We start from the raw sequence: 25,555 nt of genomic DNA, 5'->3' as shown, positions 1-25,555 counted from the left end.
CAACTCTTCCTTGAATAGTGCCAGTAGATCTTCGAACCCACTAAAGGGTTTGGTGGACTAATGTCACATCTGAAAGGCAGCTCTTCAGAAAATGCAGCAGTCCCTCAACACTGTACAGGAGCTTTGGCCTGTGATTTCCTGCCCCTTTGAAGTAGGGCTTAAAACAAGTAAACTTTCTGCCTGGGACACAGAAGTCTTGAAGCCACGACTGACACCTATAAGTACAAGGTCATCTCAGGGTCAGCTAATGGAATCCAGGTTGTGCAAAAGCAGCCTCAAACCTTCCATTCACACGACCTACAAAGATTGTGCAATGGGTTTTGGTTAGGAAGACATACCTGTAGTAGCTGAGGACCTCCTGGTCCTCTTTTTGTCCCTCCTTGGCATCTTGAGCTAATTCCCTGATACTCTTGCTGCGTAGTTCTTTGCAGCTGTCACTCCAGAAGAGCCACACTTCCTCATCTTCGCCCACTTCAAGCCGACTTTCCCCACCATTCTCCACTTCAAACTCCACTCTGGACAAGACGAGCCTGCAAAAAGAGTTGCCCAAAAAAAAACAACCCCCATCACAAAATTTAAAAACAAAAAAAAAAAAAAATAAAAAAAAAAAAAAAAAAAAAATCAGCAGCATTGATATAGGACATACAAGCTGGTTTTCACCAGATAGAAAATTTGACAGTTAAGACATGGTTTGATTACAATAGAACCAACCCAATTCAACATTTTACTCACTTCATAAGCAGGCATTTCCGAAATACATTAATCCATCTCTAACAAGGCTGTGAGGAAATGTACATGCCTGCACAATAACTCCAAATAAACTGGTGTTCAAAAGTTTCCAAACAAGTGGGTTGACACTGCTGAACTTCTGCTTACGTTTGTGTTATGCTCCAATTTTCATCTAGGCCCTTTTCTTCACTGATCATTCACTAATCACTTGAAAATGGAGCATTTTTTAAACCTTCACTGTTTCATTCTTTGAAGTGAACTAGTCATTTGTGCTTCCTGTTTATTCACACCACCTGCACATTCTAACCATTTTGTTCACTTCCTTTACTTGGAGATCAGCCATACTCTCATGGCCTAGCAATCCTCCCTCTCAGTCTCTTTCTTAATGAAGGCAGCATTAAACCTGTATCTTGTTTTGCCTGCAATGGTACAAGTACTGGACATTATATTCAGTCAGGAGTCCTCCAAGTCTGCATTTCAAAACATACCGACAAATTCCTGATGGTTTTCCTATTGCCAAATTTGAATGAGTACTAAACACAGTTGAATTAACATAAGTTAGTCTAACACAGCTAAGCTACTAGCTATAGTAGACATGCCACACACTAACCTAAAGCAAAGTTGAACAGCATTGGGTTTACTCTTCTAAGGTAATTTAAATTCAATATCATCTGGAGGTCAACGATGAACCACGTCTGCAGGCTCACCATGTACATGCTCTGAATGGTTAGGACAGGGTGCAGGACATAGCCAGTACCGCCCTCATCCTGATGGCCTCCTTGGTGTACAGCTGCATCAAGCGGTGTACAGACCCTCGGTACGCAAACACCAAGTGTCACAATGCACCGAGGTTCTACCTGTCCCCAGTGTTGTGAAGGATGGGAGGCAGGAATAGACTGTCTCACATCTCCTGTAATGTGCCTTTGCAAAAGGAAGTCTGGAGAGAGTTAGTGGTTTTTGCTGACGTTCCTCCCGAGCAGCCCTGCGATGCGGGTCTCTGTGCTCTATGGTCTGCTCTCTGGACATTCACCGAGACAAACATCAACTGCACCTGGAGGACCATCGTCTCGATGCAAGACTTTCTTTGGTTTGCCTGAAACTTGCTGATCTTTTAGTGTTGGTGGTCGACAGAATATTGCAGACTGGCACATTCCAAGGTCCAGAACTCTGTGCTGAGGGACACACTAAATCTTGGGGCAGCTGCTGCCAGGTGCAGTGGGGAAAGACCACTGTCTGGGTCCTTTCAGCCAAAGTACAATGAGAGTCTGTTACAGTTTAGCCTTAATAGTTTCCTTTCATGTCTATAAAATGCCTTTTCAGCTACAACTGGACCAAGTTCTAATGAGAAATGTCAATTCCACTATATTTTCTGCAAAATCTGCACTTGGACAGTTTTGCATTTACTTATAGATAATTTATGAATGAAGTACCTTTTTAAAATAAGAAGTGTAAATCCAATACATTTTTGTCTCTGCAGTTGGCTGGACATGCCATGTATAAAAAGATGTTAACAGAACACGCCTTTTGGGTACTAAGCACCAAATGCATGACTGCTCAAACCTCTTCAAACATTGGAAATTTACTCAAACGTTTGACAGACAAAGCAGAAGATGGATGTTTCCACATAAGCACTGTTCATGGGCAAGTAAAGCTTAAAGGCCACAGAAGCATGCAACGTGAAAAACCACAAGCCAGGTTTGAAACTGAACTAAGTAGTGCACCTTCATCCTCCTAAAACAAACTCTACATGCAAGCTGCCTAAACTTAAAGTACAAGAATGACAGAGGCGGCAAATTTCATTATCCTTTGCAATTTGCACGACGTACTTTGTCTCGATAAGAATGTCCCCATTAACTGGGTTCAGCACAGCCTTGCAGATGAGTTCCTGGGTAACTGGAATGGCTGTGTTGTTGGACACACACAGGTCAGAGAGGTAATCGAGAAACCTGGAAAGAGGAAACCAGTTCACAAGTCAGACCGCTATCAGAAGCATTACTGGAAAAAGAAAAATCATCCCATTCTGGACAGAACAATGACTACACCAAATTATACTTAAAAACGTGGAGACTAGTTGAATGAAACCTCAACAAGATATCTGAAGGACACGTAAAATAAGCCAAGGACTGAGGTATGGGGAGACAAAAAGGGAAAAAGAAGGTGCAGGATGGGTTAAGATGAGCTGAAAGTTGGAAGGAATGAAGGAGGAAATGAATGAGGTGCGGGGGGGGGATAAAAAGCAGAGCTATAGTTGAAGTGAGTGTTTATTAAGAGTAAGGGAAGTGAAAATTGTGGGGAAAGGGTAGGAGGCAAATGGTGCAAAGGCCGGCCAAGTGATTTTCCATTCATCTAAAGAGAAACGCTTCATAGCTGTGTGTGTGAATTGCATCTCACAAAGCTGAAGTTTGCAAAAGGAAAATCGATTCAACTCGTGAAAATTTGAGGTTGTTTCAGGAGTTACGTAAAAGTTTCAAGTTAATGTGAATAAGACAGTCTGCATTGATGATTCAACAACACAACGACAGAACGATTGGAAGGTAGTTATGTAAAAGCACCATAGAAAGTCTTCTCCTGTTCGTAGTTAGAAGGCAATATTCAATAAAAAGCAACTTTTACCTCGAACTGGGCCTCTGCATCAACCTAAGCCCATACGCAACTAGACAACAGTCAGAAACAGTGGTGCCAGAACTTGCATTAACTACAGTCCTGTCCCATTGGACTGTTTTGAGTGAGGTTTTGTGGAACAATCAAGGGGAAACAAAAAAAAAAAAAGGTGTGTCATTTACTATTTCAAGGGACTGGGTGAACACCCAGTGTCCAAGCACTGTCTTTGCTTCCTGAAAAAGAAAAAGAATCTCACCTTGGCTCTCGGTTTTTCCTGACCAGGCTAACAAAGGTTTCGATTTCAGCTGCTGTGATGTGTTTCTCCAGGAGTTTACGGTTATTGTGCAACAGTGCCGTTATGGTGTCTTCTGCCAGCACATCATATCCAATTTGTTTTTGCATGAAGCCAAACTGCTTCGCTATGTACTCCTGGGAAGCAGAGCATTGCAATAAGAGCTGTGCCAAAACTAAACATGCAGCACATGAACAGTGCATCTGAAAGCTCCGTGAGCGGGGGAAAAAAAATCTTAAAGTTCCATCTATCCCACAGTGCCTCTTCAACCATGGTGCTATTTTCTAGAACACACTGTAATGGAGACTTCTTCCATTTCTAGATGCAAACTTTCTTTTAACAGTGATTTCGAAACAACGCTTTTGTATTTTGCCGAATTATTGTCAGACATGTGACAAAATAAAAAGGGAATTATCTAATGTGTTCCTACTATAAAATCTCCAAGTTCATATCCATTGACTACCATTAGATGGAAATATTAAATAGTCTCAATTTCTCAGTTTCCTGCATTTGTAACACATGAATGAAATGCTTAATTTAGAATTACTCATTTTGAGACGGCTCACATCAAAGGTTAGAGGCCGTGTGACAAGGAGTTTCAGTATTTTAGCCGTGATACCTGGTTCTTTCTGTAGTCCTGCTGGGAGTGTCTCAGTACACGGTAACACAGCCTGCAGATGTGCCGGAATGGAGCATGCCTCTGATCTCCAAGTTCCTCCAATCTCAGCATAGGGCCATCGCCACTGTCCGTGAATGGGGCCTGGAGCAGCTTAAAGATCTATGGCATCAAGGAAACAACCAAGTCACTGTCAGATACATCATGCATTACTCAGATTTAAGGACTGGAAGTCGATATAATAAGGCTTCAAAATGGCAGCAGAATCAAAACAGCAGAACCCGTCTCACCTTGCTAAGAATTATCACTTGATTTCCTTGCAACTGCATCGCCCTTGTGCTATCACGTGGAATTGTTTGTGTGAATGGCATAGATACATTAAAGCAGCAGCTAAATTAGGTACATAATAAAAGGAGTAAGCCGATAGGCTGAGACAACATACAATAGAGACATAAACATGGACCAGTTGGCCTGATTGGCCTTTTTCAGTGCTCTAAGTCGTGATTGGCCAATACAGCGCTGATGTGTTGGACACACTGCTCATTTGCCGACGCGAAGCCCTGGGTAACGTGCGTCTGATCTTTGCCACCATTACAGGAACTACCAAGCCTCTGAGGCAGAAAGGAAGGCGACACAATGGTAGGACTGAAATATAGACTGATACTAACGAGGGCAGAATTGATACACGAGAGGAGATCATTGTGATAAACAATATGGTGTAGAGGGGTCTTGAGACACTGTAGCTCCCAGACCTCGCTCACCCATGCAAACCTGGCAGTTACTTGATCCTGGTAGGACTCACTGATCTGATAGTTTATAAGGAGACCCTGCTTGATTGGGCAGTGGGAAGAAGCTGGAAGAGTACCGATGAGCATATTTCCTGTTGTCTGATGGATCCTCACCATGGTGCAAAATCCTTCTGACAGTATCTTTCCTGGGAAGGATCTAAAGGCCCTGCTTGTTCTCACGAGGAGGAAACCCACTTACTGGTGTAATGAGGTGGGGCTCCTGTCTTGAACAATATGTAGTTTATTGTATGATAACAATGGAGGTACAAGTTATATTGTTATGTCTCACTCTATGACAGAGACCTCAATGTTAAACTTTACTACCTTGCAACACCCCTCCCCCCTGCCACACCGTACGGTGATATTAGCAAGTTAGGCAATACTTCATCCTTTCCGAACATTGCCCAACATCAACTTTATTTCAGCTGCTTCTCCATCGAGTTTTCACTTGGCCTGGGATACAGGGACCTGCTCATGTTGCAGCAACTGTGTATAAGCATTTTTTAGGGACCAAACATATAGAAGCACTATAACTTTGGCTCATGTGCCGTAAATGCTGAAGACCAGGAAAGACTATTCAAATGAGTGAAGGTTGCCCTTATGTTCAAGCACTCCTAAATCTAACTGTCTAAATTTCCATAACAGCCATCATTTGACCCAACAGATGTCATCAACTACTCTCTGAAATAATTTCCTTCTGGTGCCTGTTCAGAGTTTTGGCTGTGATTTTCAGTTTCATGACCTTGTTTTCTTTTAAAGAAGTCTATCTTAGCCAAGCAAGTCAATAATTCAGCATACTCCCCTCAACCACCTCCCAAGGCTGTCACGAATGAGGATTCTAGTTATTCCTCGTAGATAACATCCTACTCCTCAAATAGACAAATTAATCTCCTGCACTGTCTCCAAAGCCAGCAGTTTCCCACGTCACACGATGATGGAATCCACAAAGTATTTCAAATTTGAACTAATCGATCTATTGCATAGCTTCTACATAACGTCGAATTCCACTCTGGCGATATATTGGAGCAATTACCTCAACATGTGGCTTGGCTAATTTCAGGGGCAAGTTCATCACTCTCCCTGCTCTGAGTAATTCTATTAATGTTGGCCTCAGCACTGACCCAAATTATTTAATTAGAAAGCACTACACTTCATCCACCAACTAGTGACATCAATGTGATGGTGCAACTTATCCAAACCCCTCTAAGCTCTTACTTTTGCCCCAAGGTGTGTTTGGGAGTCATCTGCAAGCTGACAACCTTGCATTTTTCTACCTTACAGGTCATTTACGTAAAACAGAAGTCAAGGTCCAAGAACTGAAGCTGCACATTTCTACTTCTTATTCCATGCACAATTCTGCATTGAGGCTTTCACTTCAATTAAATACGTGCAGTAAATAATTGCATTTAGACTTTCTGAAAGATTTTCCAATCAGAGGAAACTCCAAACTAGTCAAATTTCTGAAGAAGGGTCTAGGCCCTAAATGTCAGCTTTCCTGCCCCTCTGATGCTGCTTGGCCTGCTGTGTTCATCCAGCTCTACACCTTGTTATCTCTTATGGCTGAAATTGAATTGGTTTCTCAGCTATGATCTTTTACTTTCTAACCCAATGCTGCTGATTTCGGATGTGGTCATATCTACAAACATGGACCTCCAGTCTACCCCTTCCGATATCAGCCTTCACCTGGGGATAGCATTTTTGCTTTAGAGGAAGTAGATTGCAAGTTCAATTGTCACAAATACAGCATTAAATCTCAGCTGAAATTTCTGCATGTTAATGGAGGATGTTGTACTGTTGTAGATGTTGCATCTCAGATGAGAATGACATTGTAGCCCCCTTTGCAGGCATATATGCAAACTCACATGACACCATTCAAAAACACAGGGATGAGGTCTTCCTCAGCACTCTGGCCAAAATTCACCCCTCAACCACCATCAGTCTATTGGTTGATCTGGTTATTTTGCAAAAATTACTTGTGTAACATTGAGATATGTAAACTGGCTACTGCATTTCCGATGCTATGACACTACAAAATGTACTGAACTGACTGTAAATAGCTTTGGGTTTTCCTGAGGTTGTCAAAGAGATCATCTAAAGACAATTTTCTTTCATTGGTAAGGAAGGTGTTTCATGGTCACTTGCGGTCATCACTGTCAGAGATTGGATATTTACTCAGATACTGCGTTGGCTGAGGAGTTTTAGTTAGGTTGTTGTTTTTCCTAGAGCACAGAAGACTTGGGGGTGCGGGAGAACCAGGATTGAGACCTATAAAATTATGAGGGGCATAGACAGGGTAAACAGGAAAGACTTCCCCACTTGGAGTGATGAATGCCCAAAGGGCATAGATTAAAAGTAAGGGGCAGGAGGTTTAGAGGGAATGTGAGGAAAAATATCTTCCACCCCACCCCCCCGCCCCAAGACAGTGGTGGGAACCTGGATCTCAGTGCCTCTTAGGGTGGGAGAGGCAGAAACCCTCATAACATTTATGAAGTATTTAGATGTACATTTACAATGCCAAGGCATATGGACCAAGAGCTGGAGAATGGGATTAAAATAGTTGGGTGCTTGTTTCTGACCAGCACATTCTGAATCCATACTGTAGACTTAATGAGTTTTACCTTTTAGAACAAGTAACAAATACCTAATCGATAAGCATAGCGTAAGAGAATCTCAACAGGGAAACTATTTGATTTGTCTCTGGAAATGCACAAAAAACAGTCCCTGGAAACATCAGGGTCTTGTGGTTCATGCTTCCTAAGAATATACGTACCCAGTGATCTATTTAAGTGTTTGGAAAAGGCAGGACAAGACCTTTAGCAATGACACAGGCTTAAAAGCTGACTTCAAGCTGAGAGATGGACAGGGAGGCAGGTGACCATCCTGACTACTTGGATACCTAGCCTGCGTTCACGTGCATTGGTTAGAAATGTTTTTCATGAAAAAAAGTGGGAAGAGTCAACTACCAGCCCCTAGAAATAAACTAGGTGAGTACATGCCTCATCAGACATGTACAACTCTTAAGTAATAGCAAGGACACAATCTCCTAAACAATCTGCCAAGAGACCAGTATGCTAACCAACACAACTCACCAGAGATCCAATATAACTTACTGAGATCCGACACATTCTGTGTCAACTATCCATTTGTCCTCTAGAATCAGTGAATGTTTTCAACTGTTACAATTTGTACACATTAAGTGTTTCCTTTCAAAATTTATGAGGACTCGAGAGGAGAAGGGAACATATGTTTGGTAATGGCATCATGCTTAAGGCACTGGAAATAGCAGATGCTATGAATAACCTTCCTCCGACCTTTCCTTCTGTGCCACTTGCTCCTCTTATTTTTCTGCAGTATAAAACCCATCTCATTTCCACCTCTCTCCTCAGTTCTGCAGAGTGGTAAGAGTCTCAAAACTTTAACTCTTTCTCTCAGCCAGAACTGCTGACTTTCTCCAGCACTTTCAGTTTCAGATTTCCAGCATCCACAGTACACTACTGCTCTCTTTAGATGATGTGTCTCCATGGGGTTTGTAACAAGATCAGTGAACAGTTATCCTGTTTGTGGAGTGGCAAAAGATTGCATTTGGTTACATGGGATACAATGGCATGACAGTGTGGCAACTGCCTTTAAACTTTACCTTCTTTGAAATAATAACTGAATGAATAATGATTGAAGAACAGATCAGAGATATTATTAGCTACAAAGAGATAGTGAACTTGTCAACTGAAGAAAACAGGTCCAAATTTTATCCAGAAGCTTGACAACTTGCAGACAAATGTTTGAGGGTTTAGGCTCCTTCCTGTCTTGTGTCACATCTGTAACGTTGGAAGAATTCTGTGGTCAAATAACTCCCACTCCCATCATGTGTTCAGTACCAGAATAAAATTTGCCTCAGTCATTTTTTACAAAAAAAAAAAGCCCGCTGGTTTCTCACAATAAATATTCCAATTGTTTTGCAGTCTAAGTATGCAAATACTTCCAAAAGAAAGAGGGATAAAGATAATGTTGGCTGTCATGTGGACTTTCAAAAGGCCCTTGATAATGTGAGCCACAATAGATGAATGAACATGGTCAGCGAATGGGGGTGCGTAAGACAAAGGGGCAAATGGGCAAATGGATTGCTAGCTAGATACCAGACACAGCAGAGGGTGGGAATAAAGGGTAGCTATTCTGAGTAACATCTAGTGGTGTTTCACAAAAACTGGCTACAAAGACCATTCTGTTCAATATTTCACGTTAGCAATTTGGATTCAGAATCGGAAGCTTAAATTTCTAAATCTGCATACGTCAAATTGAGGAGCAGGATAATCAATATTGAGGAGGACTGCAATAAATTATAGGAGGACACGAATAAACATGCAGGACTTGGAAAATAATTGGCAAATGAAGAGAAAAACATAGATATAAGGTAAAATATTTTGTTAGGAGGAATTGGGAACTCAGTTATTACTCAAAGGTTAAGGTTCAGGTGGGGGCAGAGCAACAAAGGAATCGGAGAATAAATATACCAATCACTAAAAGTTGCACCACAGGTTAGCAAAACAAAAAAAAAAGCCAAGCAAACAAACACTAGGTCTCATTTCTGATCAGACAGGATTAAGTCGCAAAGTTATGCTAAATCTACATCAAAATCTTGGTTGCCCACTACATGCAGTGCTAATCACAATACTATGAAAAGAATACAGAGGCACAGGTAAAACTGTGGCTAACTGCATCAGGAATCTTTCAAAATTGTGGAAAGGTTTTCAGAGTGGATAAAGAGAGAATGTTTCCTCTTATGGAGGACAGCAACTAGAAGCCATCAATATAAAAGTCACCTAAAAAAAATCCAGTAAGTAATGCAGAAGAGATGCTTTTACCCAAAGAATACAAAGGATGTGGAACTTGCTACCGCAGGTTTGCTTTTCCCCCCATTCAGAGGATGTGGGATAGGCCAAAATTTATTGCTCATCCCCAAGGTCCTTTGACAAGTGGGTGGTGAGCTTTCTTCTTGAGCCACTGCAGTTATTCGTGTGCTGTTGCAATACACCCACAGAGTTACTAGGAAGGGAGTTCCAGGATTTTGACTCCGTGACAGTGAAGGAACAGCAATACATTTGAGTCAGGATGCTGTGTAGCTTGAAGGGGAATTTTTGTAGGGTAATGCTGCCATGCAACCTCCCACCAAACTGCACAACCGCTGAGAGACAATGGACATATGGGTACATTTACTTCTGGTCCGTGCACTGGAAAAATATTAGATTGAGTATTGATCCTATATATCTTCTATCCTTCATTGTTCAGGTGGTTAAGATCTCAGATTTGCACAGTGCTATCAGAAGAACCTCAGTGAGCTACTGCAATACAACTTATAGATGGTATGTACTGTTGCCGCTGTGCATTGGTGGTGAATGAAGTGAGCGTGGAAGGTAGTAGGAATGGTCTCAATCAAGCAGGCTGGTTTGCTCTGGATGGTGTCAAGATTCTGGAGTGCTTTTGGAGCAGCACCCATCCTGACAAGTGGGGGGTATTCCCCTCGCACTAACGATTTGTGCCTTAGAAATGGAGGTCAGACGTTGGTGAGTTGGGAGGTTAATCATTTGCCACAGAAATACCAGCCTCTGACCTACTGATGTAGCCACAATCACCACTTTACATGGCAATTCCAGCTCAGTTTCTGGTCAATGGTGACCATGAAGATGTTGATAATGGGTGAATTCAGCAGCGGTAATGGCTTAACATCAAATGGTGATGGCTGGATTCTTTGTTGGAGATGGTCATTGCCTGGCACTTGCATGGTGCAAATGTTACTTGCATCTCATCAGCTCAAAACTGCATGTCACCCAGGTCTAGCTGCATTTGGACCCAGACTGCTTCAGCACCTGAGAAGTTGCCAACAATGCCAAACAAATTTCCCAACCACAAACCTTATGATGAAGCAGTTGAAAACGATTGGGCCATGGACAATTCCCTGAGGAACTCCTGCAGAATTGTCCTGGGTTTGAGATGATTGACCTCCAACCACTACAGCCATCTTCCGCTGTGCTCAGTATAGCTCCAACCGATGGCAAGTTTTCCACCTGATTCCCATTGGCTCCAGGTTTGCAAGGGCTCCCTGATGGAGTTAGCAGAACTAACCAACAGGAATGGTTGCTGTGGACTTGACTGGTCTGGGTGTGGCAGAACCTCAGCCAATAGTCAAACAGGTCACACAAGGTAAGTCAGTTTATTGATTTAGCCATCAAGTGCTCACAAAAAATACTCCAGACCAAAGAACAGTGCGATGATCAGATGTTATACTTTCCATCAGAGATGCCAGAGATAGGGTAAGCTCATCAAAAAAAAAGTGACAATTGGCTTCCACATGTACATTTTGCACACCATGCAATGAATTAATGCATGGCCAATTAATTAAGATAACTCTGGGATTAAAGTTACAGGACAACTCCACATGGAGAATGATTATCTAATTTTGTAGACAAACCATTAATCCTGACCGTAGAAATCAAAATGTCTTATTTTAAACAACAAAGTAATGCCTTTGGCTGGAACCCCCAGTATCAGTGTTTCCAACCAGGTCAAGTACAAGCAGCAGTTCCTTTAACACATGCCCCATCACAACAGATACCCTCAAAACCGCACCCAAACTGTCAAAAAGCTTATCAGGTCATAGCACCATGTCCAGTTCAAGGGGAAAATACATAACTCATGATTTAAGTGGAACCATTTTGCAGAGATGTGCAAGCCATCGAAGACAACGTCATTGCTTTGACGTGGGGAAGTGTGTCTTCCTGACAGTGAGGTTCAGTGTATATACATACACACCACTACAAAAGGTCAAGCTCCAGGATTTTACAAAGTGTGACACATCTGTAATCCAACCGACTGCACGTTACATTGCAATGTCAAAACTTGTGGAACAGGGTTTTCTCGAACTGTGGACAAGATCCATAATCAGACACATTCAGAAAACAGTTCACTGTAAGGGATAAGGCTAACGTTTCTGACTCCCTTCTCCTGCAAATGTCTGTCAATGCACAACAGTGAATGAGTTTTCAAGTGAAGTATGTGACAAAGGCTTTGCAACTTCTCTGTGCCTAAATAAGGTGGAGATGAGGAGAAGATCTGTCCATATTGTCACCAGGAATTTGCCAGCAATGGAACATTATTTGCGCATATTTGAAACTGCACAGTAAACACTCCACCAGCATTCATACTGTAACACGGTGTGCAGAAGCAAGGACAGGTTAAACATGCATGTTAAAACACATGGGAGAAACCTTAAGTATATTCAGAATCAAAAGGAGGTTTTAAGAGATTGATCTCTTATGTTCATCAAGATCCCCAGTGATCATAAGGATCCATTTGCTCTTCCTAAGAGTAATGTTGATTTTCTGCATCAAGTTGATCACACAGAACCACTTCATAAAACCCATTAATCTAACTGCAGATTGAAGAGGCCTTCATACCTGAATATTTGTGTACTTGAGAAAAAAAAGGGACAAGGTTGAACTCAAAGAGATGATTGCACACTTATTAACTTTGCTGTATCATTGAATTCAATATAATGCATTAAGTTAAAAGGGGGAAAGATAATTGAGTGGCTTGATTGATCTGAGTTTGATTATGTTATTTTGATAACTGATCTACGTAACTGTGCTGGAGCCTGAGAGTGAAGATAGAGAGCTGATGAAACAGACAGGTTTCCAGGGAAAGGCCAGAGGCTCTGTGTGAGACCGTGTGTGTACAAAATCCTGCAAGTACTAATAGATTTTAACATATTGCAAAATAAACCAGTTTGGATTTAGAAGTAGAGCCATTCTGATGATCCAGACTTAAATTAGAGACCTTACATATTGCGAATGTTCAACTAAATACAAAACTGAAACTTGCCAGTCAACAAATACTTGTTGTTGAGCAGACCCAGTAGAAAAAGAGTGGATCTGTTTCAATGAATGTAGCAAGGGTTAAATTCAGATTATGGATAACCCACTAGTCAGAAACCAGTGAAATATCCAGAATGTAAAGGCCAACATAAGTGTTACAGAAAGTTCTCAAGTGCGCTTATTATTACCAACAGCAAGAACAGACAATATTTTGCTCATTTATGCTAATGAATAAACTACTGCATTAATCACTACTCAAGGATGGCTGGTCTTAAGGGAGAAACAAAGCAGTGTCACAATATAGATCGACATGCGATTACACATGCATTCCGAATGTTACCACGTCCATATAGTTAACTAATTGAACAGTTTCCTTCAGATTAAAAAGGTGTTTTCAAATTACGATTCACTTTTGAACAGAAATAATACAGGTCTGAACCAGTTTCACCACATTTGTCATTTGACATCTCACCTGTTTTAGAATATTTTGCTCTCTCATGAGCTTTTGTCGCTCTCTATTTGGTTTGTGGATGACCACTTCAAGCACATCTTGACCCGAATTTGGAACATCCGCAACAAAGAACACCAAATCTTCCAGAAGCTTGGTTACAAAACTGTTGAAAATCAATTCAACACAAAAATTCAACTGGACCAAATTTCAAGTTTTGAAGACAGCATAAACATTTAGAACAACAGAGATTAAAATAATATAAAATTTAAAAAGAAAGAAACATTTTTTTTTGACATCGTTTGGCACTCATGACCTGCCTAGTACTTTACTTTCTAAAGTTTGGTAACTGGCATTCAAGCTGGCAAGAACGCCAATAATAATTCTCAAATTATGGATATTGCAAGTAAGGTTAGCTTTTCTTTCCAAACTGATCCTTTGTTGCCCAACTTCAGAAGACAATTGACAGTCAACCATGTCAGTGTGGTCCTGTACACTCACATGATATTTCTTCCACAACAGAACTGGTGAGCTAGTTGATTCGTTTAAAAAATATGGTCTGATAGATCCTTGCCACATTTGCTAATACCAGCACTTTTTGCCTTTCTTTGAAAATGAACCACCTTGATAAAATTTTACCTTGATATATGGGTCACCCGACAAATAGTACAACCACATTCTTAGATTACCGTGCTGCCTGAGACATTTGTTGATGTATTTCTCATGCAGACCCTTTCTTATTGAAAATCAATCACCATAGAGCAGGAGTCATACAGCATGGAAACAGACCCTTCAGTCCAACTCATCCATGCCAAACAGGTTACCCAAGCTCAACGAGTCCCATTTGCCTGCATTTGGCCCATTTCCCTCTAAACCTTCCCTATTCATGTATCTGTCCAAATGTTTTTTTTAAAAATGTTAAAACTCCACTTGCATCTAACACTTCTTCTTGGAGTTCATTCCACATATGGACCACCCTTTGTGTGAAAAAGTTGCCCTTCGGGTCACTTTTAAATCTTTTTCTTCTCACCTTAAACCTATGCCCTCTGGTTTTGAACTCCCATACCCTAGGGAAAAAGCCCTTGTCATTGATCTTATCGATGCCCCTTCGTGACTTTATAAACCTCTAATAAAGATCTCCCTTCAACCTCCTATGTTCCAGGGTAAAATGTTCCAACCAATCCAAGCTATCCTTAAACTCAAACCCTCCAGTCTCAGTAGCATTCTTGTAAATCTTTTCTGTACCCTTCCCAATTTAATAATATCCTTCTTATAGCAGGGCAACCAGAACTGTACACAGTATTCCAAAAAATGGCCTCACCAATGTCCTGTACAGCCACATGACATTGCAACTCCTATATTTAATGCTCTGACCAATGAAGGCTAGAGTGCCAAACTCCTCCCTCACCAACCAGGTCTCTCTGTTCAACAACACTCCCCAAAGCCCTACCATTAACCATACAAGTCCTGCTCTTTTTGTGTCTTAGCAAAATGCACTACCTCACATTTATCCAACTGAATTCCACCTACGCTCCTCAGCCAATTGACCCAGTTGATCAAGATCCTGTTATACCCTTTGATGACCTTCTTCACTATCCACTACATCACCAAATTTGATGTCATCCATAAACTTATTAACCACACCTCCTATATTTTCATCCAAAATTATTTATATAAATGACTAACAACAGTGGACACAACATCAAACCCTGCGGAAGACCTGAAGGTTCTGGGTGCGCATTCCAGTTGTGTTGTCTTTAGACATCCAACCTAGTTGGATCATTCCTCTACTTGAGGAATGGGGTGAAGGAGAATGACTGGACCCATTTCAAGTCTTTTCCTCATGCATTCTGTCTCGATTTATCACACTCATTTATGACATAGTTGAACACCATATCTTCGAATAATCTGAGAAGTATAAATGGTTCGATGCAGGTTGAGATAGAGGACTTGAATCAGGTGACATTCAAGTACAGCGTGGACATTTTACATACAGATTCAGTTATAAATATTCAGATAGAAATTTACACTGGAAGAAAAATGGCAAAAAAAAAACTATAACATGGAGTAAGATTTCATAGATCAAAAGCACTCAAAACTGCAAGATTTTGAATACACTCTAAATGGATTATTTAGAGTGGCAGAATAACTGCTTCAAAACTGGCTCTTCTTGCTACACCACAGTCCACACCTATGCAAAGCATCCTTGAATTTTACCTTTCCAGAGGAGCGCAGTTTGTTACTTGGTAAAGTTTGCCAAGGGAATTTGCAGGGGAAAATTTGTCGAATTGGAGGTCAAACTGGACAAGCATCTTGAAAATAAACCGCTGCTGGAATAGCAGGTGGATGGATTGGATAGGCTAATAGTTCTTTTCCAGGATGCGAGATCTTTTGCATTTCTAGGTTTTGAGTTCTTTTTCACAGCACAGGATAAAAGTCTTTTTTTCCCTCAAAATTTCCACAAAGCATCCATCTGATTTTCAGGCATCAAAACAGAAATTATTGGAGAAACTCACCAATCCTTGCAGCATCTGTACAGAGGTCAACATTGAGTCTATTGGGAGAAGGGGACCAGAGATGTGGTGCGTTTTATCCTGGACAAGAGTGGGATGGGAAGGTAAAATAGATGGTAACTATGCCCCAAAGGAAAAGGCAAAGGGAATGCTAATAAAAGTAAAGAAGGGATGAAAAATTATTGAATTCTAAAGGCTGTAAAGGAAAATGAGATGCTGTTCCTCCAGTTTGCATTGGAGCACTGCAGTACCCTAGGACATAATGTCCTTATCTTTATACAATCGATTTGTTTATAATTGTTTCAACCTAGTCTAGTATATTCACGGTTCATAATACTGCTGCTTCCTACACTGGCAAGTCCAAATGCAGACTAGGGTATCTCTTCACTCTGCCTGCAAGATAAACCTCAACTTCAATAAACCATTTTGTTCCCATGCTAACATTTCTGTCCCAGACCGACTGCAGGTCTAGCAAAGGCCCACACAGGCTGGAGGAACATCACATCATTTTCCACTTGAGCACTTTACAGCCTTCTGGACCCAATATTGAATACAATAATTTTAGACCACAAACTCTGTCCTCCACTTCAATTACATCCATTCATCTCTCTCCCTCCCATGTATTCCACACACCTCTTGTCTGCATAGGTTTGGTCTCAGCAGAGCTGACCCATTTTCTGTTATTAACACCTTCCATTAATACATACACTTCATCTGCAACACTGCTCAGCTACCATTTGCACTTCCTTTGCCTTTTGTTCTGGGGACCTTCACTAAGTATGCACTTGTTCCTCCTCCTTTTCCATCAGCATGAAAACGGCCACTTTTCCAGCCCCCTCCTTTGCAACTGAAGAGTCATATTGTACATGAAACGTTAGCTGTTTCGGTTTCCACAGACATTACCAGACTTGTCGTGCTTCCTCTGTTGCATTTGTTTTTAATTCATGTCTCCAGCATCCAAAGTTCTTTGCTTTTATGTTCTCTAATTTTCAGGGTTGTTTTCCCAATTTTCAACTAAGTATAATGTTAATTTTGACCTACATGCAAAACGGAGACGAAATAAATAACCCGACCAACCTCCAAAACATATCTAAATCGGCTCACCCCAAAACCATCTCAAACATTCCTGAGTTGATTCCAACAGTTGGCTAGATGGAGGGAATCTTGATCAATTTGCAGTATTCTTTTAATCAGGATACCTAATAAGAGATCTGGTCATGCCTCCAAAGTGTCATCTAAAACCGTACAGCACTACGGAAACTGGTGAAATCATAAATGCAAGATCAATGAAGGAGATTTGATGCTTTACTTGTCAGGAAAGTACAGATGGTCAATTACTAGTTGTCTGTTACAAAGTCAGCACCTACCGTCTTTCATTCTGAGTAATGGTGCCCTTCTCAAGCTTGCCAGCTATTGAGGCCAACACTTTGCTGGCATCATTGGCAAAGTCCAAGTCTCTCACTTCAGCTGGCGAAACAGGTACAATAGCAAATGCTTCTTTATCCTCTTTAGTTGGAGAGGTGCCAATCTGAAGTGGAAGGAGATAGCCACACTGTCAATAAATAGCAGTCCTTTGGCTTTTCAAAGTTACATACATTTTTCCCCCCACATCTACCTTCAGCATCACAGGCCTCTCTTCATCTTTGTCGATTGGAATATTTGTGCTGTGAACCCATGTGTTTGTGCAGAGATGTCGGAGTCGAACATACGAATTCCTGAAATACACATTAGTTTAACATGTTATATGGTTATTTGATTTAACATTAGCCAACGCACTGAAATAAAACACAAGAATTGTGATTTTGGTTACAATTTGTAGGGAATGGAATAATATTAGCATCACTAAAGGAATACAGATCTTCACACTCTTCTCAATTCAGATCTATGCATCCATAAGACGGTGAATAACAATATTTTACAATGCTGATTTTCAACAAAAATACTAACTCTTGCTTTGTAAATTTTATGTGCATATGTATTAATTATTTAGGTTTAGTCTGGATTTTCAATAATGACAGGCTTTCCTGTAGCCATGGTGATTACTTTCAAAACAGTTTAGAAGAGTTAACCTTCAGAACAAAAGGGTTGTTGAATTTGTTAATGGAGTTTATGACCAAGCAAGGTAAATTAATTATATAATCAACATCTATTAGAAATTTCTTGACTTTTGGATAATTTAGGGAAAACACCCAGAGCTTGGAGAGAGACCTTTTCGTTTCAATTTTGGAACATTCTGTCTATGACGTTGAATGAAGATGTTGTGTGTAAAGTACAGCTTTTGAGGAAGGCAGAAGATAGTAAAAATAGATTTCCTTAGAGTACATTAGTGATAGCTCCAGACCAAAAATGTTTATACAAAACTCTGAAGAGGTTAGTTGAGGTTGAGAATGTTTAAACTCAGATGTACAAAAGCTTCAGAAAGAAGACAGACTGAGAGCTGAAGTCACGTTAACTTAAGCTTATCAACAGGTTAGAAAAGGTTTGTCTCCGGTAAGCGTTCTGTACAAGAAGTGCTTTTAGGATCTACAAAGGAGTGATCTTTGGGATTAATGGGGTTATGTGCTTACTGTGTGTTTACAATCTTTCTGTATATAAATAATTCATTTATTCTATTTTACATTCATTTATTTTGCTTGTTAATCTTTAGTTTTATTGTTAAAATCAAACTTGCAACGTTGCAAGTTTACGCTTCAGTGAGACACCACCTAAATAAAGCTAAAATACTCAAACATTCATCAATTAAGACATAATTCAGTCTAGACTTTCCAATATCATCAGCTGGGATCATAGCACCTATTGACATATTATTTGATCTTTGTTTACATACAGCTATCAGTTTTGAAAACTACCAATTATCATGTAGACATTCTACTAACAAATCATAGTAACTGTATTAGTGTACAAGTAGCCTTGTGCATTGCTGGAGATCATTTGTTGAAAATAGTATTTGGACAGTGTATTTCTTTCGAAGTACTAGGGAAAAGTGTTCTCTCTTTTGTTGCCTTAGTTATGCTTCTCAACACAGCTGCATCATTCCAGTCTCCAGGAAAGAAACCAGATTGTCTGCTTTCTCCATGATTGCAGAAATGTAAGGCTTGTATTACGCCTCATTGTCAGTGAGCAGTATACCTCGGGGAGTCATGTTCATCACATTGTTTATTCCCAACAATGAAGTAAGGTTGCATACTCAATCTTACTCAAGATCACTTGAAGCATGACATGCTATGACAAAGATGCCGCTTTGTTGCGTGTCAGCCTGGACACTTGGACCTGAAATATGTAATATTTGTGTATAACCACTATAAAGATGTTTTTTTGAATTCTTCAACACTGATATCCACACCCAGCTTTTTGTGTTGTGGGATAACATAAGCATTGCTGCAAAGCCTAGGTATGTAGTATTTTGCTATCAGTTCATTGCACAATGAGCTGTGAAATGGCTAGACCTAAGTGACCGAGTAAAACAAATTGCTGCTTTGTAGACTGAATGTCTACAGCCTTAATTGCTACATTCTCCGTGCATAATTGTTTGCACGTTGTCAAGGGATGAGTGCACTGCAAACTTAACCATTTGTTTCTTGAACCCAGCATCTGCAGCCAAGTTCTGATAAAACATGAGATCGTTGTTGACCAAGCAATTTAACGTGTTGGATTGGGATTTCTCAAATGAGGGAGCAAACAAGTCTGCACATCTCAAACATAACATGACTCATTCAGCAGTTTCAAAAGAAAAATCCACACACAATACTCAGAACTTTCACTTACTTGGCGAAATGGGAGCTTTGCAGAAATCTTCTGTGCAAATGATTTCGCAAAGGATTTAATGCTTCCACGAAACTATTTGGCTTGCAGGTATATGGGCATTAGCCATATTACCACCAACAGATATGCCATATTTCATCACGTAGAGCAGGCTTATCTGACACATTCATCACTAAGCACATACTGTGATTCAATAATTCAGGTTTGATATCTTCTCTCATTAGTAGATGAAAATAATACAGTCACATGATCTCAATACACGTGCGCACTTAATCCATCTTCCAATGCGAAAGTTGAGAACAGAGAGGACACAGATTTAAGGTGATTGGCAAGAGCAGCAATTAATTCAGAAGGAAAATCTATTCCACAGAGCAAGTGATTAGATCTTGAATCTGCCCAGGAGTGTGATGGAGGCAGGTCCAATAGAGACTCAAGAGTAAATGGAATTAATATCTGAAAAGGAAGAATGTGACAAACTACAGGGAGTGCAGAGGAAATGTACACAAAGTATAGGTGCCAAAATGGTAAGTGTGTTTAAAAGAGCCATTTAATATCATATTAACTAACGAAAGGTTGATTTGTTTGTTGGAACTTGAGGTAAGGAGCTTCACAAAGGAGTATCACATGGTTGTCAGATGATCAACACAATGTACAGCAGGTCACCAAGAACTGTACATCATGAAAACAGAAAACAGTTATACATCACCTTTCACACATGGAAGATACTGAAAAGTGCTTTAAAACCAAAGCACTTATGAAGTGAAGTCACTACTGTAATGCACGAAACTGCACAAATTTGCTGCTATCAGATCCCAGACCCTCAGAGATTCACAGAATCTCTACAGCACGGAAGCAGGCCATTCGGCCTATAGAGTCCACAACGACCCACTGAAGAGCGTCTCACCCAGGCCCACCCTCCTACCATATGTATTTCCTACGGCTAATGCACCTAACCAACACGAAGGGCAATTTAGCATGGCCAATCCACCTAACCTGCATGTCTTTGGACTGTGGGGTGAAACCAGAGCACCCAGAGGAAACCCACACAGACACGGAGAGAAGGCGTATACTCCATAGAGACAGTCACCAGAGACTGGAATCAAATCCAGGGCCCTGGTGCTGTGGGACAGCAGTGTGCTAACCACTGAGCCACCATGCCACCTCAATCAAGTGTGTACATGTAAATGCTCCATTTTGATCAAAAGACCAACTCCGGAGGAGTTCAGTGGAACATATGAGAGAAGGAGTTTTTACCTTTGATGAAAGGTGGTCTGTTGAAGGAAAAAGCGAATTTACGTGAAAGATGAACTGGTTCTTGCTTCTTTCTTTACTAAGGGTAGATTGAAACCAGAAGCAATGGTTATCTGTTCTTTCGTCAAGCGGCTCGAGAGATAAAGCGACAAGGGCACATCAGTCCTCGAGGATATTTCACTTGCGCCACAGGGGCAGGTGGGTTTCTGCTTTGAGTGTCATCCAGAAGATGGACAGGTTGTTAAACAGAGGTGCCTTTTCTTGATTGATGTATCACTGATTGGAGGATACCATTTCAGTGTTCCCGACTTTTTTCGTCTAAATATATCATTTATTGCCTACTCCCATAAACACTTGTCCAGTTTCCTCCTCAAATATGACAAAACTATTTGCTTCCACCACTCCCTGTGGTCAGGAGTTCCACATTCTCACCACTCTTCCTGTAATGGAACTACTTCTCAATTCCTCATTCGATTACTTGGTGACTATCTTACACTGATGGCCTCTTTGCAACAAAAGGAAGCTTTTCCTGTTTCCAAATACATAACACAGGAGACAGAATCTAGTCATCAGTCTCCCAAAATTCAGTCATCCATGTGTGAACACGTCCATAAATGGAGATCTGAATGCATCTATTACATTTCTGATTACAGACAAATATAGAATTATTGATACCATGAATTAAGTCTTCTCAAACTTCAGATTGGCATGGCACATGTACTTGAACCTTCTATTGAAACTGCCATGAGTATTTTTGAAATAAACACAAAATATTGGAAATATTCAGCAAGGTTGGCAGCATCAGAGGAGAGTTCCGAGTCCAGGGTGATTCTTCTTCAGAACCAAAGGGGGTTTTCATACTTTTGACAGGGGGCAGGAGGAGCGAAGGAAACAGATTATTTGGAGGTCCAGTGCAAAAGGCAAGGGATTGTTAATGACCTTAAAAGAGTAAAACAAAACAAAAAAAAAGTGTAGTAAAATGGGAATAAATTAAGCTGGAAAAGGGATAGACAAACTAGAGAAGGTCATGATGAAGAGGGGTGATACAAGAAAATTAGAGAACAGACATCATGAGGCCAGGTTCTGAAGTTTAATGTTGAGACCTTGAGGCTATAAAGTGTCTAAACCCAAAAGTGCTGTCCCTCAAGCTTGTAGTGGGCTTTGGTGGAACATTGCAGCAGGCCCACAGCAGAAATGTTACTGTGACAGCAAGGTGGTTTATTGAAATGGTGGGCAACTGGGAGTTCAGGGTCATTCCTAACAAAGGTGTAAAGGTGTTCTGCAGAGTGCCCACCCACTCCGCATTTGTTCTCACCAAAGTGAAGGAGACCACTATGAGCAACAAATAGAAACGAGATTGAAAGAAATACAAATAAAACATCGCTTCACCTGGAAGGTACTTCTTTCAAGCTAGTTGACTGGATTGACTCTGCTCAATTTAATCCTGCATTTTAGTGACTTTGCTCTGAACAGAGAGGGCCCATTTTCTCCCTTTCACACCTTAATGCACACTTACTTTACATCTCTATTTCTGATTCACCACAATTACTAATCCTTTTACCTTTAGCACTGAACTTCTACACCATCAGTTCCCCTTGCTCCTCCTCTTCTGCTTCTGTCAAAAAGTACAAAAACAATTTTCCAAACCCTACAGTCCTACAGGGGTCATCGTACTGGACTCAAAATCTTCACTTCATTTCTCTATCCAAAAGATAGTGCCAGACCTTCTGAGTTTCTTCAGCATTTTCTACATTTCAGATTTCCAGCATCTGCAGTATTTTATTTTCACAGGATTTGTTTTGATTGTTCATAGTGAATTATATCCTGAGTTAACAAACGGTGTAAGCATACAGATGAAATCAATGTAAACGTGTTCCAAGAGAGAATGCAAAATGTTACTTTTAGTCCCAGTGCCATCTTACCGTAGCCACACCCAGTCGCAAGTCAGTGATTTATTTCGGACAACAACGCATTAAGAATTTTAAGGTAAACTTGAATTTGGTCATCATAATCAATGACCGGGTGTGTAAAATTTTAAACTCTCCATATGACACCCACTGATCTGTAAAATGAGCTAACACCCTTCATATTTAAATTGGAGTCACGTATCAAGTCAAATACTGTTAGCACTCAGTCTCTATTTCATCAATGTCATTCGAAAATAAGTTTTGCAGTTATCAAATTGTTGGGTGGCAGCTAAATTTTTTCTTGTCTCATGACGGCTATCAAGTGGGGGAGAAATGAAAACAAATTCCAGGTCAGAGTCCAGGCAGTGTAGTGCTCCCTCATTTGGGTATCCTTCGTTTTCCAAACAGAAGGTGAAACTAGACGGTTCTTGGCATTGGTATTGGTGCAGTGAAAGCAGTTTCATTCTGAGCAAGCAGGTCCAGGCTCAGAGTGGCATTAGTAACTGTATGAATAAGACCATTACAAAGAGGAACAGGAGGTCATTCTGCCCCTCAAACCTGCTCTGCTCATAGCTGATCCGACACTCCTCACATCCACTCTACTGTATTTTTCCTGTAGCCCTTGATTCCCTTACTGATCAGGAGTCTAGTGCAGCCTTAAATATACACAATGACTCTTCCCCACAGCTCTGTGGTGAGGAATTCCAAAGACACAACCCTCTGAGGAGAAATTCCTCCTCATCGTAGTCTTAAATTGGTGCCCCTTTATTCTTAGATTATGCCTGCTGGTCCTGGACTCCCCCACGAGGGGCAACATCCTCTCAGCGTTTACCCCATCAAGCCCCTTAAGAATCTTCTATGTTTCAATGAGATCACCTCTCATTCTTCTAAACTCCCGTGAGTACAGTCCCAACCTGTTTCGCCTTTGCTCACAAGACAATCCCTGGGATCATCCTAATGAACTGAACTGCCTCCAATGAAATGATATCTTTTCTGAACTAAGAGGACCAAAAGTACTCCAGATGTGATCTCACCAGCACTTTGTATAGTTGCAGTAAGACTTCCCTACTCTTATACCCCTTGAAATAAGGGCCATCATTCCAGTAGCCTTCCTGATTACCTGCTGCACCTTTGTGTTTCGTGCATGACTACCTCAAAGTCCCTTTGTGTCGCAGCTTTATGCAGTTTTTCCTACATTTAAATAGATGTTATATTCTTATGTTCTCCCTTCCAAAATGAGCAACTAATGAATTACAGGGGGTCACCTGCTCAATTCCTCCCACAGCAGGTGGGAAATTTGCATTAAATCCATTAAACATAGCCAACTTGTAGGCTATTAGCATTCATAACAATGAAATGACCAGGTTGTTGTAAAAAGCCATTTGGTTCACTTTAGAGAAGGAAACTGGTCATCCTCACCCAACCCGGCCTATATGCAACTCCAAAGCCACAGCCGAATGTTTCACTCACTCTTAACTGTCCTGGGAAGTCACTGAATAGTCACAACCTAAAAACATTAATCTGATTCTCTCTCTATGAATGCTGTCAGACCTTCTGAGGATTTCTAGCATTTTTTTTTTTAAAAGAAAGCATGTCACTGAGTAAATTTCTGGAACACGCTGATCATCAACGTCGCAAAGATAATTAGTGATGAGAAATATACACTGATATTGCCAACAATGCCCATATATGGAGATTAGATTTTATAAAAGGGTTCAAATCCCACTATGGAGACCTCACACATGACCTGTCAGAGTTGACATCTTTGCAATGACATGTTAATCTGATGACCTCTATGCCCTCCCGGCAGACCTAATAGTTTTCCCCAGTGTCCTGGACAATGTTTATCTCGAAACCAACACTAGTCCATCAAATTAGCACTCATGGCTGTTTGTGGGATCTTGCTGTGTACAAAATGGCTGCTACATTTGCAACATTACAGCAACAACTAATCATTTAAAAGTGGGAATAAAGCACTTTGGGGAACTCTGACGTTGTACGAGGTGCTATATACATCCAAATCTTTCTTTCCTTCTACTTATGTCTAAATTTCCAGACCAAGTCAGTTGCAGCAAAAGATCCGATCACCATCTGCTTTGGAAAAACATTCTCCAACCCAAGTGTCCCTTTCTGTCATGAAATGAAGGGAATTTTATTTCAAGCTCAAAAGAAAATTCCAAATGATTAGTACTTGATAAAAGTCCAAACATATAAACAGCTACAACACTGCTGCCACATTTTAAATTTAACTTTTGAATACATGTCCTTAATGTTCCCATCATCGAGCAGTTGTTTCATGGTTCAATTTCTATAAATCGTACATGTGAATATGCCCAGGTGCCAACATTTGATTGCAAATCAAATCATACCTTGGAACAAGGGAGTCCCCTCTCTGTAGGGTAGTTGTATCAAGCTCAAAGATGGACGAGATATGATTCCCTTCAGGCACTGACACCAGCGTGTACATCACCTTCTCTTGGAGAATGCGTATTCTGTTTCTCGTGGCCTCCTGATCGGAGTCAACCTAACAGAGACAACAGAAGGAAAATTCAAACATTTTCAGACAGGGCTCTAGAAGACAGCTGCGTGCTAATTGGAACTTAAAGTAGAAGATGATAATAATTGATGATGTCTTCTCAATCATCATCTTCAATACAATCAGAGTGCTAACTGTGAGTGAGTAACTGAGTTTACACACAAGCCTTAAGTAGCATAATGTTGCTGGCACTGAAGTCTCCACCTGACAAATGCGCCACTCACACCTGCAGTCTCATTCTTTCCAC

The 25,555-nt window shown here is 40.7% G+C and overlaps 1 protein-coding gene across 4 annotated transcripts in view; it reads right to left on the bottom strand.

The window, feature by feature from the left end:
- Positions 1-25,555, bottom strand: part of itpr1b (inositol 1,4,5-trisphosphate receptor, type 1b) — a 500,439-nt gene that overhangs the window by 291,028 nt on the left and 183,856 nt on the right. For all 4 annotated transcript variants that reach the window (XM_048606463.1, XM_048606462.1, XM_048606465.1 and 1 more), the window contains exons 12-19: positions 25,142-25,296; positions 17,468-17,567; positions 17,220-17,380; positions 13,364-13,505; positions 4,242-4,400; positions 3,587-3,759; positions 2,556-2,675; positions 339-530 (exon numbers count right to left, since the gene is read on the bottom strand). In XM_048606463.1, the coding sequence (XP_048462420.1) occupies positions 339-530; positions 2,556-2,675; positions 3,587-3,759; positions 4,242-4,400; positions 13,364-13,505; positions 17,220-17,380; positions 17,468-17,567; positions 25,142-25,296 (1,202 nt within the window). The remainder of the gene's footprint in view (positions 1-338; positions 531-2,555; positions 2,676-3,586; positions 3,760-4,241; positions 4,401-13,363; positions 13,506-17,219; positions 17,381-17,467; positions 17,568-25,141; positions 25,297-25,555) is intronic.

The sequence above is a fragment of the Rhincodon typus genome, chromosome 16, assembly GCF_021869965.1.
Source record: "Rhincodon typus isolate 14 chromosome 16, sRhiTyp1.1, whole genome shotgun sequence".
NCBI lineage: Eukaryota > Metazoa > Chordata > Chondrichthyes > Orectolobiformes > Rhincodontidae > Rhincodon > Rhincodon typus.
The sequence above is the reverse complement of the archived record's forward strand: the minus strand, read 5'-3'. Positions and strand labels throughout refer to the sequence as shown.